The 17,688-nt window shown below is 42.6% G+C and overlaps 1 protein-coding gene and 1 long non-coding RNA gene across 3 annotated transcripts in view; one reads left to right on the plus strand and one right to left on the minus strand.

Annotated features, from left to right (window-relative positions):
• Window positions 1-17,688, minus strand: part of ABCG4 (ATP binding cassette subfamily G member 4) — a 104,091-nt gene that overhangs the window by 52,614 nt on the left and 33,789 nt on the right. For both annotated transcript variants that reach the window (XM_077456820.1, XM_077456819.1), the window contains exons 4-6: window positions 7,584-7,716; window positions 2,530-2,580; window positions 2,292-2,437 (exon numbers count right to left, since the gene is read on the minus strand). In XM_077456820.1, the coding sequence (XP_077312946.1) occupies window positions 2,292-2,437; window positions 2,530-2,580; window positions 7,584-7,716 (330 nt within the window). The remainder of the gene's footprint in view (window positions 1-2,291; window positions 2,438-2,529; window positions 2,581-7,583; window positions 7,717-17,688) is intronic.
• The window catches only part of LOC143933790 (uncharacterized), a 283,408-nt gene that overhangs the window by 37,488 nt on the left and 228,232 nt on the right, over window positions 1-17,688 (plus strand). The gene's annotated exons all lie outside the window — the stretch shown is intronic.

Here is a 17,688-nt window from a genome sequence, read left to right on the forward strand (position 1 = left end):
CCCCGTCCAAGTATTGATTGCATACTATACTGTACATGGACATACTTTTCAGTAAGCCAACATTTCTGTATTAAAAATCCTTTTTTTTTATTGGTCTTATGTAATATTCAAATTTTCTGAGATATTGAATTTAGTTTTTTCACTAGCTGTAAGCCATAAACACCAAAATGAAAAGAAAGAAATGCTTGAAATATATCACTCTGTGTGTAACGCATCTATATAAAATATATAATTTTCACTTTTTGAATTTAATTACTGAAATAAATTAACTTAAGGGCGGCACAGTGGTGTAGTGGTTAGCACTCTCGTCTAGCACTAACACGGGTCACTGGTTCGAATCCCAACCACGACACTACCTGCCGGGAGTTTGGCATGTGCCTGCGTGGGTTTCCTCCGGGTACTCCGGTTTCCTCCCACACTCCAAAGACACGCAAGTAGGTTAATTGGCTTCTGCCCAAAATTGGCCCTAGTATATGAATGGGGACCTTGGATTGTGGGCTCCTTGAGGGTAGGGACGATGTGAGTATGCAATGTACAGGGATAGGGACAATTGTAGAAACTATGTAACTTTTTGATGATATTCTAATTTTATAAGATTCACCTGGCTGTATGCATTGAAAATGCCCTTTAACATGTCAAAATGCACTTCATCGTGCAAAGGAAACATATGTTGTGCATGACAACACACTTGACTAACACTAAAGACCGCACCTGTACATACATACACACACATAGATCTAAATGGGCCCTAAAGGTGTATGTAGAGCCAAAACTTATTTTTTTAATTAAATGGAGTGTGAAAGGACTAGAACCCCTGTCAAATCCATTTTTATCTTTGTCCCTGGTGACAAGATTCATGCTCTATTATTTATCCTTTTGTCCCTGAGACAGTAGGTGATGAGTAATCCAATTTAGAGATATATAAAAAACTTGTTCTAGTGACAGCTGACAAGGAGGTAATTTTCCTTCCCTTTGGATAGCTTTCCTCTCACTTTCCAGTTGGGAGTCTGGGACAGTTAGTGAAGGGAACAAGGGACATAGACTGTAAAAATAAACTGACAGGGATTTAACCCCTCCCTATTGTATTTAAAATAAAAAAATACATTTATACCCCATTACCATTTCACACGGGGGGGGGGCGGGATCTGGGGGTCCCCTTATTAAAGGGGGCTTCCAGATTCCGATAAGCCCCCCTCCCACATACCCCCACCACCCCTGGGGAAAGGGCTGTGGGGATGAGGCCCTTGGCCCCATCAACATGGGGCCAAGGGCCTTTTTTTTTACATTTTGGCACGGGGTTCCCCTTAATATCTATACCAGACCTGAAGGGCCAGGTGTGGAATATGGGGGGACCCCCAAGCATTTAAAAAAAAAAAATTGGTTCGGGGTTCCCCTTAATATTCATACCAGACCCAAAGGTCCTGGTAATGCACTGTGGGGGGATCCCGGGCCATTTTTTTTAATGACTTTTGTGTATTGCAGAGACTCGACAATTCATTATAGCCGGTGCTACCGCTAGTACTTTTAAATTACTTTTTTTTCCTGTAATTTTGCTGTAATTTTGCTCTCGGACTATGTTGTAAACATAGGAAACATGCACCACTTTACAGACATACTATAGACATCCCCCCCCCCCCCCCCCAGTGGACAATCCGACTGACTTTGCAGCTGAGGTCCGCCGGACTTTCAAACGAATGGACTTGGCCACACACGATCACTCCAAAAGTCAGACGGATTCAAACGTCCCTAGCGTCGGTTTTAGTCCATCGGATTTTGTCGACGGGACTCGAGTCCGTTGGAAAGATTTGAAGCAAGTTTTATTTCTAGGTCCACCGGACTTTTGGGAAGAAAAAGTCCGCTGGAGCCCACACATGATCAAATTGCCCGACGGATTAAAGTCCGCCGGACCAAGTCCGGCGAAAAGTCCGGTCGTGTGTACGTGGCAATAGACTCCAACGGTATGAGAAAGGTATTTTTTGCTTTTTAAATTCATCATAACGAACGTTCGTAATTGTTACGAAAAGTTAACAAACCTAATGAAAATTTGTATTTTAATTCCATTTTTTTATTAACGGCTAATACGAAACAGGTCGGAACGAAACTAAACTAATTTATTGACGTTGCACTTGTCTAAGTACAAAGTTTAGAAGTTATAACTTCTAATATTATTGTTTTACTGATTTGTGTTTGGTACCATTTATATGAATGACTGTCAAAACATTTACATTGAATCTCAACAGACAGCTTCACATTATTACAGTACAACAGTAAGTATAATGTAAAATGTATACCTAGTTGGTTCATCAAAGAACATGACTGGAGGATTGTTGACTAGTTCCAGGGCTATAGCCAAACGCTTGCGTTGACCTCCTGAGAGGTTTAATGTACGAGTTCCACAGCATTCAAGAAGACCCAGTGCTGTCAAAATCTCATTTACCTGCGAAGGAAGAGCATTTATATATTATCAGTTAAATGGGGATTTAATATTATCTGTACCTTACCCCTCACACCATATTACCCTATACTCACCAACTTTCTTTTGACATCCATCTTCTCATTGAGTTTCAAGTTTGCAGAGACCTATTTGGGAACAGAAGACAAGACATACTGAAAAATATACTATTTTTTATGCTTGGTGTTTTGTTGCCCAGCCACCTGTGGTAGAATTTTGTCTCTATGCTATACACACAGCCATATCTCTTGTGCTATTAAGCACCTATTTCCGTCTTAATGATATAATGCATCTTACCTATCAACCCACTCATCCAAATAAACAGACATGACCATTCTTCTTACGTTCTCAGTTCCATCAGCATCACTTCCCCCAAGCCACATGGCACACAATAATCAGTTAAACGCTCTACAAAACTCATGCAATCTACTTGTCCCATACACAGGCAAAAATCACAATTCATACAGTTTCCATACACAAACATTCAAGCTTATACAATACATACAATACAAATCACACACACTCACCCTCACACACACACACACACACACACACACACACAGGCATAGGATCAACCTTCCGGATTTATCTCAAAAAGACGAAAAATTTGTTATTTTCGTAAGGCAGGGCCTCCCCAGCACATCGGACCATGGACCCATTCTCTCCCCCCGCTGATCCGATGCTTAAAGAGGCCCTGTTCACTCCTACCTGGCTCGCCATTGCTGTTCTAGAATTTTGGCTGTATGCTATGCACACAGCCACATATATTGTGCTCATATAAGCACCCATTTCCATCTATAATATATATAACTATATATATATATATATATATATATATATATATATATATATATATATATATATATATAATACCTTACCTTTCCACCTACTCATCCAAATAAACAGACATGACCATCCTTCTTACGTTCTCAGTTCCATCAGCCTCACTTCCCCTGCGGGTAGTGAGCCTGGTTCTTTTATTTACACATAAAGAGGAAGCCACACCCTGGAGGGTTTGCCTCCAACAGCTAAACCCTTCCTACACAGTTTGTGGCCTCACAGGAAAATGAATGATCATATAAGGATTTGACAACACAGGATGTTACCAAATAAATACATGACACAGAATAAATAAATTTATACAATAACCAATGAATGATGACTACAATTCTGCTGATAGAAACCCTTAATATACATTGTTCTAGACAACAATGTATACCTGGATTATGCTACCCTTCCTTGTGGATGGAAGGTTATGTGCAGATGCACGCTGTAAATCTTGACATGTGCTGATCAGACACAGCCGAGACAATTAGCGTACATCCGCCCATTACCGATCTTTGCAGAGCAAACATATCCCCTCAGACGATCTGATAAGTGCAAAATTACTTGTTGACCTTGCCAGAAATTTTGTAAACTAATAACTACTTGTTTTCAAGGCCTTGCACTGCATGCTTATCAGTTGCATTGCTTCTATGTACTTCTGGGGACTACAGAACTTCAGTGGAAGAAGAGGATAGAACAGTGGTGGCTGGTGGTATATTTTTGGGGGGCAGCAAACAATCCTAAACCCCACCTGTACCCCCCGGTCTGTCGGGTCACAGGCACACCCCCCCCCCCCGGGCAGCACTCCCTATGGGTGGTGGTTTCACCCTGCATGTCCTACTCCTTGGCTTTGGCAGCTTCTCCTGCATCTCCTCCCTCCTTGGCGGCCAATAGGATCGCTTTTCTATTTGGCCAATTTGGTGACGGGTCTCAGGACCCGCTTCCTGATCGGCCGGGAGGAAAATCAGGAAGACGATAGAGAATATTAATTGGCTATTGTCCCACAACTGGGATCCAACCTACCCATTTATAAAACCAATTAGAGTCTCAGGTTTTGATCACGTGGTCTTAAAAAAAAAAAAACATTGGAATCCAAGTGTCCGGCTCCCTGCATGTAGATTAGGGGTCGGGCATGTGGATTAGGGGGGCAGCGCCCCTGCGCCCTGTGTGGATGGGCTGCCACTGGGATAGAAGGATGTTTCTTTAGTCCTGTCCTGCTTCTGTTGTTCTGATAATGTAAGGTGAGTGAGCGTGTAACCCTAGTACAACAAGTGCGTTACTGGCAGAATCACCAGGTGAAAAAAAGGAAACAATTCAAAAGGAAACTAATACAGCCACCTCATTTATGAACTGGTAACCTGCAATGCATTATATATTTGCATTTGTGATTGGATACTATTAGGATGCCAAGTGCTGGTATCCAGCAGAAGCAGGGATGGCCAGATCGGTGTAATTGCACTTAATGAAACTGAAATCAGGCTATGTATATGTCAACAGTGAACCAAGTGACAGAAAAGCTAACCAGCAACCTACATATAAATACAATATATACAACAAAGGGAGAGAACACAGAGAAGCAGGGTAACACAGGAGGAACAACTGGGGTGATGGATTTTTAATGGCGTAGGCAGGTTGAAGACACCGGGACTTTCAGAGACATTTAAGTCATTGACAGTGCAGTGCAGAGGTGTGCCTGGGTAGCCACATTACTATAGTTAGGCTCAGTGGAAAGACGTTGTTCATATTGAACTGTTCTGCCACACCTCTTCAGTAAAGTTACATTAATCATTCTAAGCCTGGTCTGAAGTTATTTAAAGGGGTGCATGTTGGTTCTGGCATATCTAAAGAACTAGGGTCTGTAAAGACCAATGGAGTATGAAGCAACACCACTACAAAGGGTTAACTTTGCAAAACAAAGAAGAGGAGTGTAGCTGCTAAGAGTAACCAAGCACAAGTTCATGACACCAAGCAACCAGTCGTTAGGCATTGTAACGAAACGTCCCACACTCCGCTTGAGTGTTTTCGTCATATACCACTTCCTCCCAGTCTGAATATAGATATCAGATATTCCAACCGCTCATAAGCACAAAACAAGATGATACTTGTTTAGTTGCTGACCATGGACTGTTTATTAGAACCAAAATACAAGTCTTATAAACAGTTAAAGAGAAGGTTCCTCCTGCTCAAATTACTCTAACAATACAACTGTAACCAGAAACCTAATTAACAAGAGCTAATTAACTAATCCCTTAAAGTGGTTGTAAACCCTTACAACCAACTTTGACCTACAGGTAAGCCTAGATTAAGGCTTACCTGTAGGCCCAAGAAATATCTCCTAAACCTACACGGTTTAGGAGATATTTGCCGAAAGACAGGCAACGCTGTCTACGGCGCATGCGCCGTAGACAGCGATGCGCAGGCGCATTGAGCGCGCCGCCGTCAACGGCGATATGCCGCGCGTGGCGGCTCCCGTGCGCATGCGCGGGAGTGACGTCATTGTGGCTTCGCCGAATGACAGCGGCGGAGTGGCGAGACCCACCGAGAAGATGGATGCGCCGGACTACAGGGGACAGTGGTGACTTCGCTGGCTCCTGTGTCAGGTAAGTGTGACATAATGGACTACTATGCGATGCATAGTAGTCCATTATGCTTTACCTTTGCAGGGAATGAAAGAGGAAGTAAACTCATCAGGGTTTACTTCCTGTTTAAAGCAGCCAATGTGATTCTGTGCCCTCCTTAACATTGTTATGATTAATCAGGATTTCACTATAGGTCAGACTTGTTGTCACCGAGCTTCACACAGTAGAGTATACATTATCATAAGTATAAACACAAGACAAAAAACGTAGAGGTGATCAAATACCACCAAAAGAAAGCTCTATTTGTGGGAACAAAATGATAAAAATTCTGATTGGGTACAGTGTAGCATGACTGCGCAATTTTTATTTAAACTGCGACAGCGCTGAAAGCTGAAAATTGGCTTGGGCAGGAAGGGGGTGTAAGTGCCCTGTATTGAAGTAGTTAATGTTAGATTTTTCACGACCACCCTCCGTGCAAAAGGTAGACCCTATTAGGCCCAGCCAACAAGGAGGACAAGACAGGGATCAGGAACAAGGGGAGCAGATATGCGGTAGCAGGGTATAGGAACAGGAACGGGATTACAGTAGGAATCAGGATCAATAAATACAGTAGGTAAACAGAACACAGGCAAAAACACTGAGACTCTGAGGGAAAGTAGAGGATTGTTTTATATCTTCCCAGCAGCCAGCAACAGGTAGAGCCTAAGCATTAGGATCTGCTGGCTACTGGTAGACACCTGCTAGTGGACACCAGAACCCAAATTTTTCAGCTCTGGGAACCACAGTGCCACCAGCAGGCGATTCAAGTCCTGACAGATACAGTATGCTTTATAGCGGTATTAAAGCCTAATGTAATATATTGCATCTTATCAATCATTAGATGTGATGGCTGCAGAAGTATTCTTACCTTAATCTTTTTAAGTCAGTTTCACCTGGTGATCTGGCTAGTAACGCACCTCCTGTATTAGAGTGCCCCCACTCTGGATGAACGCAGGGACAGCAGCATTGTCAGTCTGGGGAGGGGAGTGTTAGGCAGGCCATACACGGTTTGAATCGTGTATGGGCAGGCTGAATGTACCAAGCTGATTGATCAATCAACTTGGGTACAACCAGCATGCAGGGTTTACCTGCGATTATAGTCACTAGCAATAATCACTCTCTTCTCCTGGCGGGAATGGCTTCCCCCACCAGGAGAAGACAATGGGATTCCTGCATCAACACTGTCTGTGTTGATAGGGGAACTGCGCAAATGTATTTTCTGCAACCCGTGGTTGCAGGAAAGAAATTCCATCCATGTATGGCCAGCTTTAGATGGACTAGCAGATTTAGATACAGTAACAAATTGAAGCCAAACTCCAGCTCACAATTTATAAGCTGTTATAGCTAACAGTTTTATTCCTTTTGGGATAAATGTTTAAAATCAATAAATAAAAGTTGATCATTGTAAGCACCCCGTCAGAGTTAAATGGTTTTGTCAACACCTTAACTGCTACATCTGCAGTACAGCTTGTTCACCAGCAGGATCACCAGATGGAAATAAAGGTAGAAAAGACTAAACTTAATAATTCAGCTTTCACATTGAAAAACTGGTAAGCTGCAATGTAATAAATGGTTGCTTTTGGGTTTAATACTGCTTTAAATAAAAGAAAGAAGCAGAAAACAACCACTCTTAAACAAGGTAAGTCTTTTATTCCTGACTCAAAATCTGTTAATGCTGATTAACTCACCATCATTGCTTCCTTGACTGTTAAATGTGGTAATAACATGTCATCTTGCATTATGTAACAGGACATCTTCCTGAATGTTCGTAGCTCCCTCAGCTTTCCATTTACCAGGATTTCACCAGTCATTCCACTGTCCCTGTTTTAAAAAAACATTTTAACACAAACTTTGGGTTATTCTCTGGTCCTTTTTTATTAAATTGCTTTATTAAATAAAGTCCCAAACACTATTAGGTGCCCCATTCTACCCCCCCGGGCCATTTTAGAAGGCTGGGATGTTATTCTCTCAGCAGCGCTCCTGGCAGCCCAACAAAGCAAATTGGGTTTCAATCAATAAAGAATCAACTGTTCATATTTGGTCTCCAGCCTGTGACGTTTCCTGTTTTATGAAAGTGTCTGTATCCGTATTGCAAACCACAGATAATCCAAATTTCAGGAGACCTCATGCCTTGTACACACAATCAGAAATTCCTATTTTTTTTATTCTTTATTTCTTTGCAAGAATACATAGCATAAGGCGATAGTGAAAGTTACATAAAGCTACTTTTAAAGACCAAATTTAAAACATAACTTATTCTTTAAGTCTTAAGTCTTTTATGAACAAATAACAATATTACAATATCAATTCCCCTTAACAACCCTCTGTGCCAAAGCCCGAGCCCCGTAGGGGGCTTATAGGGCAGAGAGAAAAAAAAAGGGGATGTGTCACCCCGGCCCTCAGCAGTATGGATCTTGTGTCGTTTAGCAAACTAGTCTAGTCCTCTAATTCCTCTCCAATCAACCTTTTCCCTTCATCTGACTAAAAATTGCTCCCAAGGAGCCCAAATTTGGGTTATACATTCCCTTTCCTCCAAAGACATAGGGATCAATTTTTCCATGATCCCAATTCTTCTTACTTTATTTAGCCATTTAGAAATTTGAGGTGCCCCTGTCTACTTCAAGCATGTGGTGATGCAGCTTTTAGCTGCATTCACTAGATGACATAACATTGAATTCTTATATCTATCCAGTGGAATTTGTGAGCATTGTAATAGGAAAAATGCCGGATCTTCTGGAATCTGATATTTCGTAAATAATTGAGATTCTCTGCACTTCTTTCTAAAACTGTCTAATTACTGAACAAAACCAGAAAATGTGGGCTATAGTACCTCTCTCCTTACATCCCCTCCAGCACCTATCCGACAGGACCACCAGGATGCCACCAGGATCAACAGGGATGCCACCACACTCGACCACCAGGGGTATAATACCAGCACATTAATACTATTAATACTATTAATAATATAATTAAACTCCTTTAACTTAGTACATCTAGATAATTTAAAGGTTAGATGTATTATTTTCTGCCGTTGGGCAGGTGTAAAGGTTCGTTCAAGTTCCCTCTCCCACTTATCCAGACTCATCATGCTAAAGTCCTCCGAAGGTGATGTTAAGAGAGCATATATCTTGGAGATAATGTGAGAAAGAGGCTTATTCTCCTCACAGTACTGCTCAAATTTGGTGAATGGTCGACCCTACCCTTTGGACGGTCCCAATGTTTCAAAGAAATGTCTGAGGCCGCGTACACACGCGGGGACTGTTCGCTCAACTTTGTTCGTCAAACAGTTTCAACGGACAGTCCGCTCAAAATTAGCATGGACGGACTTGGCCACACACGACGAACGAACAGCCCGCTGAAACCGTGCGCGATGACGTGAACGGCACGTACGACGGGACTAGAAAACGACGTCCTATACACTGCAATGCAACCTTCGGCGTATAAATTCTTTCTGAGCATGCGCGGAACTTAGTTTGACGAACAAGCCTACACACGCGGGGACTGTCCGCTCAAACCAAGTTTCAGCGGACAGTTTTTCCGGATTTCCGAAAAACTTTGTTCGTCAAACTGTCCGCTGAAACTGTCCGCTGAAGCCCACACACGAGCGGACTGTCCGCTGAAACACTGTTCAGCGGACAAAGTTGAGCGAACAGTCCCCGCGTGTGTACGCGGCCTAACCTGAAGCGACTGCCAAAAGGGTATTTCATATTGTCCTTCTGGTTGCATTAACAATTCTATTGATGGCCATTTATTAAATCTCAAAAAATGCAAGGCTTGAAAACATCCTTTTAGTTTCCCAAATATCCCTGGCTCCAGGCCAGGTGGGAAATCTGGATTCCCCAAGATAGGAAACAAGGGAGAGTTTGGTGATGAAATTCTAGGATCCGAATGGACTTAGCGCCCATACAGAGAGTGGGCACTATTAAAGGATGTGCTTTTAATGTGGAGGGTATAGCTGCATAGCATCATATAGCTCTTGGACTTACTTGCTGTTCGATAACAGTCCACATTTTACTGTCTCTACGTTGGCACCAGTCAATATTTCTGCCAAGCTGGGTAGCCTGATAATATTTATACAGATCTGGCGCCGCTATTCCACCCGCCTCTTTAGGTAGTGTTAACAAATTTCTATTGATCCTTGGACGCTTACGTGCCCAAATAAATTTTGTAAAAACTGTTCGAATTTGACTAAAGAAGGCAAGTGGAACCGAGATAGGTAAAGCCTAAAACAGATATAAGAATTTTGGCACTATATTCATTTTCAGAATATTACATCCCCCAAACCAAGAATGTGAGGATTTGCTCCAGCCATCTAACATTGTGCTGACTTCCCCAAGTAGAGGTGGGAAATTTAAGGCATAAGCATCTGTTAAGCTAGGTGGAATCTGTATTCCTAAATAATTCAAAGCCGTAGATGTCCATTTAAACTTAAAGTTGTTCTCCACGTTCTTTTGAGTGGAACAGTCCAAGGATACCCCCATCGCCTCCGACTTGCTATAGTTTATTTTAAATTCGTCAGGACTCTGTATCGTTCCACCTCCCTTAATAGATTGGGTAACGATATTTGTTGACTGGAGAGTGAAAATAGTAGATCATCCACGTAAGCTGAAAGTTTATATTCTTGATCCCCGAGGGGGATACCTTTAATATCGGGATTCTGTCGAATTCTACTTAATAAAGGCTCCAACGTCAAAGCAAACAGGAGGGGTGACAAGGGGCATCCCTGGCGTGTCCCATTGGATATTGGAAAATTTTCTGAGTTTATCCCATTAACCTTCACCAGGGCTTGTGGCGTTGAGTATATTCCTACTATCCAGTGCAACATTCGGTCCCCCCCCCCCCAGGCCAATATGTTTTAGCACTCCTAACATAAAGGGCCAACTGACTCTATCGAAGGCTTTTTAAACGTCTGTATTCATAAAGATGCTCGGCATTAAATGGATTAAATTCAAAACTTTAATAGTGCTATCTCTAGCTTCCCGTGTAGGGATAAACCCCACTTGGTCCAAATGCACCAGCTGCATCAAAAAGGGTTGTAGGCGAGATGCGAGTATCTTTGTAAATATTTTAAAATCCATATTCAGTAATGATATTGGGAGATAGCTACCACATACCGACTGATCCTTTCCTTCTTTTGGAATTAATACGATATGTGCTCTTAATGCTTCTGAGGGGGGGCCCGATACTTGTCCTAGTGCATTAAACGTTTTAACCATATGTGGGCAAATTCCGGAAATTCTTACGGAAAAGGTCCGATCAGATTATATTGTCGGAAAATCCGATCGTGCGTGGGTTCTATCGGACTTTTTCCCTGTTGGAAATTCCGACTGAAAAAAATTGAGTGCAGGATCTCAAATTTTCCAACAAAAAAATCCGATCAGACTTTTCCGATCGTTTGTAGAGAATTCCGATCAGACAAAGTACCCCGCATGCGCGGATCAAATTACGAGACCAAAGCTATTGGCTACTAGCCTCAATGTAGTCCTGTTGTAATAAACTAACGTCATCACGTCCCGAACGATCGGATTTTCCGACAGCTTTGTATATAGGCAATTGTTTTTTTCATTTTGGATAGAATTTAGGAGAGGTATAGGAGGAGGTATAACCCCATCAGATTTTTTTTCTTTGCCCTATGTGTCCCATTGGGGTGATTTCCCTTCACTTCCTGTCCCATAGCAAAGACAGGAATTGAGAGGAAATTTCCCCAAAGTGAGAGCATCCATTGTCACCAGGATCACCTGGAGTCCCTATAGGAAGATTTCCCCTCTATTCTCGTTCTGGGGAAACTGAAAATTTTGGATTTTCCTTTACTTTCGCATTCAGTGATAACTGTAAATAGGACAAATAGAGAGGATGAACCTCCCTAACATATATAACAGACAGCAATACCTGACAGATGTTCTAAGCCTCTGAACTCTATCCAAATCTACAAAAATGTTCTGCCTTTAGTTATACTTTAACTCACCAATTAAAGTGTATGTAAACCCTAACAATGAACATTGCCCTCTAAAAGCATTCTAGTTTGATGTTTAATAACAAGTGAAAATGTTGGCATCAGTCCTTTTTCCTATAATACTATAGGTCTCACAAATCGATAAGTTCACAAATACTTTGCTGATGTTTTAGATTGGAAGGTTAATGCAACAAGGTCAGTTCCCCAAGATGTATACATTTTAGTTCTCAGCACAATATTCTTATGAAAATATTCAGTCTACATATAATTTTTTTTTAAATCAAAAAAAAAGAAAAAAAAAAGATAATTTCAGTGATCACAAAAAAAGTAAAGTATGAACCAATCAAGGCAAGCTTGCATGGCTGCCATTAGAATTTAGGAGACTGAATTCCCTTCCTGACTGCAGGGCAATGCCAAGAATGGCTACTGCAGAAAATAAGGGAATAATTTAGAATCTGAGACAAAATCTGATTTCCTGCCAAAAACTTGGACAATTCCAAAAAAAAAAAAAAAATAAGGAAGATGTTAACCCTGCATTGGGCACATTTTGTGCTTTATTATTGTAGACAGGTAGATTTTTAACTAGTTTATGAAAGCCTACAAAATCCTAGTGCAGCAAAATCCTGGTCACAACAAATGTGTTTTTCTTGTTATTATAAGCCATGATGCTGACTGATGCTGAAGAGTACAGGTACTCACAGGCTTCAGGTGTTACTAATTTGACTAATATGATATTTTAGCAGTTTATTTTTTATTTTTTGTCAGGTTTACAATAATTTTCTTTGCATGGTAACCCAGCTTTGTGTGTTGTATTTTTCATATTGGGTCAATCAGGAAATCTATAATTATCTTCAAGTCTCTTTGCCCATTTCTGTTGTTAGATTGTGTTGCAGTACTTTGCTTGACCCTATATGGATGTGATCAGAGCCTACTATAGATCACTACCAGTATTATAGTCAGAAATATATACACAGTATAACCAGGCACACCCCCGTTAGACCTAGACAGGTTGGGAATAGTGTTTAACAACCTCAACATGCCCATAGCCGAGCATAAAGTGGAAGGCACTATATTACCTTCTTAGGTTTCGCTCAGGGCACGAGTGCCATGCAGGCCAGCCTGCCTCCTGACAAAGTAGCCCATATCAGGGCAGTCATCCATGACTTCACCCTGTCACTAGGGTGTACTAGAAGGCAGCTGCAATCCTTATTATGGATGCTCAGTTTCGCCATGAGGGTTATTTCTCCAGGGCGGTCCTTTATCTCATGGGTTTTGGTTTTTCTCACACTAGTGCAAGACCCATATCAAGTTATCAAACTAGACCCAGCAGCGACAGCAGATTTAGCTATGTGAGAAGAGTTCCTCACTAGCTGGAATGGCATTTCGATGTTTATTCTGTCAGCATCAGCTCAGTCACCTCAGGTGGTCATGGATGCCGCAGCCTCTAAGGGCTTCCCGGACATTTATGTGCGCCACTGGTTTGCAAAAACGTGGCCCCCAGAAATCCTCTTAATTCTGGTTTCACCCAGTCCTCTTCACTGTTCGAGCTGTATCACATCATGGCAGCTGCCCAGCTCTGGGGCCACATCTGGACAGGACAAACGATGGTCTTCACTACAGACAATCAGGTCACCGCCGACATCATCAATAAAGGCGGATCCAAATCACTCCCCATCATGTCCTTCGTGCGCAGGCTGGTGCAGTTGTCACTCCATCACCAGTTAAATGTTCACTGCAAGAATATTCCAGGCAAATGTTTCAATTTTACTTTATTTTTCCAGCAGGAGCCGACCCAACAACTACTCCTGTCCCACCTTGGTTATTGCTGACGATGGACGACTGAAGTCGCATCTCACCAACGCAACCCAGCTCATTAACCACTCCTTGGTACGTAACAAAATGAAGGCCTATCACACTGCTTGGAACATTTACTTCAGGTTTTTAGCCTCTTGCCCCAGAGCAGCAACAGGTGATGTTAGACACGTCCTAGCCTTTATATCCTATTGCAACACACAGCTGGCCCTTTCTCACATTACCATCAGGCTGTACCTAGCTGGCATCCAGCATTATCTGTCCCTACAAGACCCTGGAAAGCCATCAGTATTCAAGGCCCACTCAGTCAGATCTCTCCTACGTGGCATCCAAAAGCATCAGCCTGTAGCCAGTGGCAAACACCTACCTATCATGAGTGCCATCTTTTAGGGAAGTGTCATAAATCCTTACATGTTTTCCATTTGGGGTTTTGCCTCATCCAAGCAGCCATCTACTTGGCCTTCTACGTTTTTTGCGGCCTAGTGAATTTACCTTTAACGGTACCGGCAGTCAAACACTGCTCAGACGGTACCTGACTTGCTTTCAAAACCATACACCCGTCATCTTACAGTCTTCAAAACTCAACAAACCGGTCCCGGGGTTGACATCAATCTATTTCAGACTAACAACGCCTGGTGCCCACTGATGGTGCTCGACTGACTTCTGTCCCATCTACCCAGCCAATCAGATGGTAGCTTATTGCTACCCTTTCTGACCACCTCCCGAAGTGGCAGCCAGTTTATTAGACACATCAGGATCCTTCTAGGCCACTTGGGCCTTGCCAGTCAGTTCTCTGGACATTCCTTCCGGATTGGAGCAGCTTCTGCTGCATCCCAGCATAGAATACCTGACCAAGTGTTCAAGAAGTTAGGCAGATGGAAGTCTGCTTGCTTTGCTACATACATTCCAAATCCTCAGGTGGAAATGACACAGGCCTTCACCAAACTGGTTTAATAACCACAGAATCAATAAAGACTTATTCTTATCTGAGTCTTTTTGCCCCCTTTTCTTGGCATCTCGACCATACGGACCTCGTTCTGATCCCACATCACATTTAAGCTTTGCCCTTAGGAGAGATGTGGACTACACGCCATTCTCCCAGGACTAACCGGCTTGCACATGCTGATTACACCTGATGCCCGGATTGGCACCGTAACATGTGAGGCCGCGTACACATGGGCGGACTGTTCGTCCAACTTTGTCCGCTGAACAGTGTTTGGGCGGACAGTCCGCTCGTGTGTGGGCTTTCAGCGGACAGTTTCAGCGGACAGTTGGACGGACAAGGTTTTTCGGAAATTCCGTAAAACTGTCCGCTGAAACCTTGTTTCAGCGAACAGTCCGCTCGTGTGTAGGCTTGTTCGTCAAACAAAGTTGCGCGCATGCTCAGAAAGGATTTTCACGCCGAAAGCTATAATGCAGTGTATAGGACGTCGTATTTTTCGTCCCGTCGTACGTGCCGTTCACGTCATCGCGCACGGTTTCAGCAAACTGTTCGTCCGTCGTGTGTGGCCATGTCCGTCCATGCTAAGTTTGAGCGGACTGTTTGCCGAAACTGTTGGACGGACAAAGTTGGGCGAACAGTCCGCGCGTGTGTACGCGGCCTGAGTGTAATCTAAGTTTGTTGTTGTTAAAATCACTACACTATGAGACCTTCCTCTATGTCTCTTGTGGAGTCATTTTTCCCATCCTAGTTTTATATCAGGGGCCAGTGGAGTGGAACTGTGCTGTCAGTGGAATCAGTTGATATTCCAGAAGCGCTGTATGACCTTCCTGTAAAAAGGGCTCATCATTTTCTGGTGATTTTCCACCCATCTAGAAGCACTTAAGCACTCGTGGTGAAGAACTAGAAATCTGTTTTTGAGCATCAAATTTTGGTGGTGGGATTCATCACATATGGACTTGTAAGCTTGCTATATTTAGAAAATTTTTATTTTTCTGGTTCACTCAACATCACTAGCGCCTTATCCTTTAATATATTTTCTCTCTCTCTCTGTATATATATATATATATATATATATACATACATATATTGTTTATTTACATTATATTATCAAAAGTATTGGGATGTCTGCCTTTACACGCACATGAACTTTAATGGCATCCCAGTCTTTGTCCGTAGAGTTCTATATTCTTTTCTGCTGGCAAGGTGGAGCAAGTCTTCTCAAACTTGTGGACACAGCTAAGGCATACCTTAACATCCATGTATGCAATGTGAATCTGTACTATTCCTCTAAATGGATACCAACGGAGCTGTGACCACACCTACTCCTCTCAAATAAACCATACCAAACACAAAGTCCTACAGCGTGTCTCCCAGCTCCTAGGCTCTGGAACCCTTAGGTCAATTTCTGGATGATGAGTGATTGAGATTTTCAACTTTCTGACCCCTTGGGGTGGGTAATCCAGAGGGCTGGGCTTTCCTGTTCCACCCCCCCTTTTTGTCCATCAGTGGGGTGACCACCCTGTCGTCAATCTTCCTGGAAGGCTCGGTGCCAGCAGAGCCATATTCTCCTTGTTTTTAATAAAAACCTTTGAAGTGATACAACAAGATACCTGCTTGTACATGATATCATAGATACCTTCACCATTTGTCCCTGATGAAGAGGAAAAATGCATGACCTTGAAACCCATTCGGCATCCCATTTGAGGGTCTCTGCTTGCCCCACATGAAATTTAATGGCATCCCAGTCTTAGCCCCTGTACACACGGTCGGAGATTTCGACAACCAAATCCGTCGGATTTTGTCCGCCGGATCTTGTCCGAAACTGTTGCATACACACGGTCGGACTAAGTTGTCCGATCATTCAGAACGTGATGACGTAATTTCGTAATGATGGGACTACATTCAGGCTAGCAGCCAATAGCTTTGGTGTAGGAATTTGATCTGAGCATGCGTGGCACTTGGTCCGATCAAAATTCTCTACACATGATCGGAGTATGTCCGATCGAACCAGTTGGTCGGAAAATATTTCCAACAAGTTGGAAAATTGGGTCCGACGGATATTCCGACGGAATCAGTCCGATGCATATCACACACAGTTGGATTATCCGACAACACGGTCCGATAGGACACATTCCGACGGATTCTCCGACCGTGTGTACAAGGGCTTAGTCCGTAGAGTTCTATATTGAGTTGGCCAAACCTTTGCAGCTATAAGAGCTTCAACTTTTCTGAGAAGACTGTCCACAAGGTTTAGGAGTGTGTCTATGGGAATGTTTGACCATTCATCCAGAAGCGCATTTGTGAGGTCAGGCACTGATGTTGGGTGAGAAGGCCTGGCTCACAGTCTCTGCTCAAATTCATCCCAAAGGTGTTCTATTGGGTTGAGGTCAGGACTCTGTGCAGGCCAGTCAAGTTCCTCCACCCCAAACTCGCTCACCCATGTCTTTATGGACCCTATTTTTGCACTGGTGCGGAGTCATGTTGGAACAGGAAGGGGCCATCCCCAAACTTTTCCCACAATGTTGGGAGCATGAAATTGTCCAAAATGTCTTGGTATGCTGACACTTTAAGCGCTCCCTTCACTAGAACTATGGGGTAGGCTTGTGCAATTCGTTTCGTAACGAATCGAAATTCGGCCGAATTTTGCATCTTTCGGACATTCGGATGCATCCGAATGTCCGAATAAAAAAATAACAAATTATAACGAATACGAAAGAAATATAACGAATGATTTCGACATGATTCGAAATTATTTCAACCGCATTCGAAATGATTTCAACATGATTTGACATTATTTCAACCGCATTCGAAAATATTTTATGACCCGATTTTAGGGCCATGTACCTCGGGGTCACTTATAGCTAGAAACCCCAAGTTTGGTATTCAAACACAATAGTACTAGCACTACAATATATCCAAATTTGAAGTGTCTAGCACCAAGTGACCCCGAGATACATGGCCCTAAAGTCGGGTCACAAAATATTTTCGAATGCGGTTGAAATAATGTTGAATCATGTTGAAATCATTTCGAATGCATTCGAAATTATTTCAACATGATTCGACATTATTTCAACTGCATTCGAAA

The sequence above is a fragment of the Lithobates pipiens genome, unplaced genomic scaffold, assembly GCF_037356315.1.
Source record: "Lithobates pipiens isolate NorthernLeopardFrog02 unplaced genomic scaffold, aLitPip1_a1.2 Scaffold_27, whole genome shotgun sequence".
Classification (NCBI taxonomy): domain Eukaryota; kingdom Metazoa; phylum Chordata; class Amphibia; order Anura; family Ranidae; genus Lithobates; species Lithobates pipiens.